This window comes from Sinocyclocheilus grahami, unplaced genomic scaffold, assembly GCF_001515645.1.
Source record: "Sinocyclocheilus grahami isolate Dianchi unplaced genomic scaffold, SAMN03320097.WGS_v1.1 scaffold644.1, whole genome shotgun sequence".
Taxonomy (NCBI): Eukaryota; Metazoa; Chordata; class Actinopteri; order Cypriniformes; family Cyprinidae; genus Sinocyclocheilus; species Sinocyclocheilus grahami.
This window is the reverse complement of record NW_015505823.1, coordinates 344,519-347,027: the sequence shown is the minus strand read 5'-3', so window position 1 is coordinate 347,027 and position 2,509 is coordinate 344,519. Positions and strand designations below refer to the sequence as shown.

The 2,509-nt window shown below is 34.0% G+C and overlaps 1 protein-coding gene across 2 annotated transcripts in view; it reads right to left on the bottom strand.

Annotated features, from left to right (window-relative positions):
• Positions 1-2,509, bottom strand: part of LOC107558386 (interleukin-1 receptor type 1) — a 25,654-nt gene that overhangs the window by 18,016 nt on the left and 5,129 nt on the right. For both annotated transcript variants that reach the window (XM_016242052.1, XM_016242053.1), the window contains exon 3: positions 1,294-1,420. In XM_016242052.1, the coding sequence (XP_016097538.1) occupies positions 1,294-1,420 (127 nt within the window). The remainder of the gene's footprint in view (positions 1-1,293; positions 1,421-2,509) is intronic.

Here is a 2,509-nt window from a genome sequence, read left to right as displayed (position 1 = left end):
GGCCTTCGGATGGAGATTTACTACTGATCACAGAACCATGCTTCAATGAAAGATACGCATGACAATCGCAGCTTCTGTCGAATCGCAATTTCGATTCCATTTCGATTTATCGTGCAGCCCTAGATCACAATGCAAACAGGAGTAGCCTCATGATACGGTAGTCACGATCGCAATGACAACATCATGTTCATGTACCACAGTGTAAGATTCAATTAATTTACATTTAACCAGTTTATTGAACGCTGTTTACGTACTACTGAAGTCTACTGAACGTAAACTACGCTGATTACATTCTGGGACTATTTTACCGATGTCCTTGCTACGTTTCTGGACTTGGGAACATTGCAGTTGCATTGCTGTCTACAGAGGGTCAGACAGCTCTCAGATTTTATCAAAAATATCTTAATTTGTGTTCAGAAGATGAACGAAGGTCTTACGGGTTTGGAACGACATGAGGGTGAGTAATTAATAACAGAATTTTAATTTTTGGGTGAACTATCCCTTTAACAGTTTTCTATGTGAATATATTGTAAAATGTAATTTATTCCTGTGATGCGCAGCTGTATTTTCAGCATCATTCCTCCAGTCTTCAGTGTCACATGATCTTCAGAAATCAGTATAATATGCTGATTTGCTGCTCGAGAAACATTTCTGATTATTAGCAATGTTGAAAACTTTTTTGTAGAAACGTTATACATACCATTCAAAAGTTTGGGGTGAGCAAGTCATTTATTTTATTTTTTTTATAATGCTTATATTCAGCAAGGATGCATTAAATTGTTCAAAAGTGACAGTAAAGACATTCACAATGTTACAAAATACATTATTTAAATAAATGCTTTTGAACTTTCTATACCTCAAAAAATTCATGAAAAAAAAATGTTTCAAGGTTTCCACAAAAATATGAAGCAGCAAAAACTATTTATAATAAGAAACAATAATAGCTGATAATAACTATTACACAATACTATCGTCTATCAGCACAACGCTATGACAATATCCCAAAAATATTGAGAAATAAAAATGTTTTTTGTCACATTTCTAATTCCTACTTTGAGCAAAACAGTTTGCTGAGTGAAGTGGCTTGGTGCGTCCCATGAGCCATTGCTTCGGACAGATTCTTATTGACAAACATACAGAATCATTTTAAAACTCAAAAGTTCATACCTGACCACACATGTGTACTTTCCTTGCTGCTGCATGGTGACGTTGAAGAACCACACTTGTGTTTTCTTGAGCATGACGCTCTGCTCCAGCTCTGTGATCTCAGAGCCCGTTCTCTCATCGTACCATGTGACGCTGTACGCCGTATCTGCAGGATTAAAGAGATAATGCATCTGCAGTGGGCACTCCAGTATCGCCACTTCACCCGGGATCGAGAACGTCCGCTCAAACTCCTGTCCGAAATCCCTGCAGGAACCTGTTCACAGACATGCACGATGGAGACAGTTAGCAACCAACAATCCGGGAGAATGGAAAGGCATAATACGAGAGCATGGGAACAAAATTTATTTGGTAAAAAAAAAATAATTCAACAATATAGCGGCACCAATGCTACAATTTTTTCCCATGCATTCTTTACCTCAAGCAGGGTTATTATTAAACCATTTGAAAAATAAAAACCATTGAAAACCATTGAAAAATTACTTAAATTAAGTTAAACATTAACTGAAATAAAATACTGTATATAAAAATTATATATATATATATATATATATATATATATATATATATATATACAGGGGTTAAATTGGGATTTGATATGTGGGGGGTGTGCTCTATGGTGTCGGGCTTATATATATATATATTTTTTTTTGTTGTTGTTTTTTTTGTTTTGTTTTTTGTTTTGCATATATTATTTATTCTGAAGCAATATTTGTATCAGTTTTCTATCAGCTGTGACATATAAATCTGAATGTTTTTTATATTTAATCTAAGGGCATTTTTTACCTTTATAGAGGGCATTTTCCCCCAAACCTCCTTAATACCTCATCTTTCATTTCAAATTCTTACATTTAATCCGTAAATTAAATTATAATAATGTGATTATTGTTATCTATACGCTGTCAAATTAAATAATTTACACTGAAATAATACAACTGCATTGAATAATGTTATGAGATTGTTTTAAATATTTTTTGGAATATACAAACAAGAAATGATGGTGGAAATGATACTTTTCAACTAAATTAAAACGCCAGTAGGTGCCAGTAGTGAGCGTTTAATGAGTGAGCCATTGAGTCGTTCATTCAAACGATTCGTTCAAACGGCAGATTCATCAGATGTTTATGCATGGGCTAATGAAACTTTGACTCAACCGATTCGTTCAAAACACAGAATCAAATCAGCAATGAATCTGCTTGTTGCTGTGAAATGGTTGCGCCTAAAATGTAAGTGACCTAATGTTATTGTATTTGCTTATTGAACTGTTTATAGAACTATTAAACAGTCGTAATGGTGAAAACGTTGGTTGATGTTGCCTAACTAACTGTATTTTAAATATAAAAAC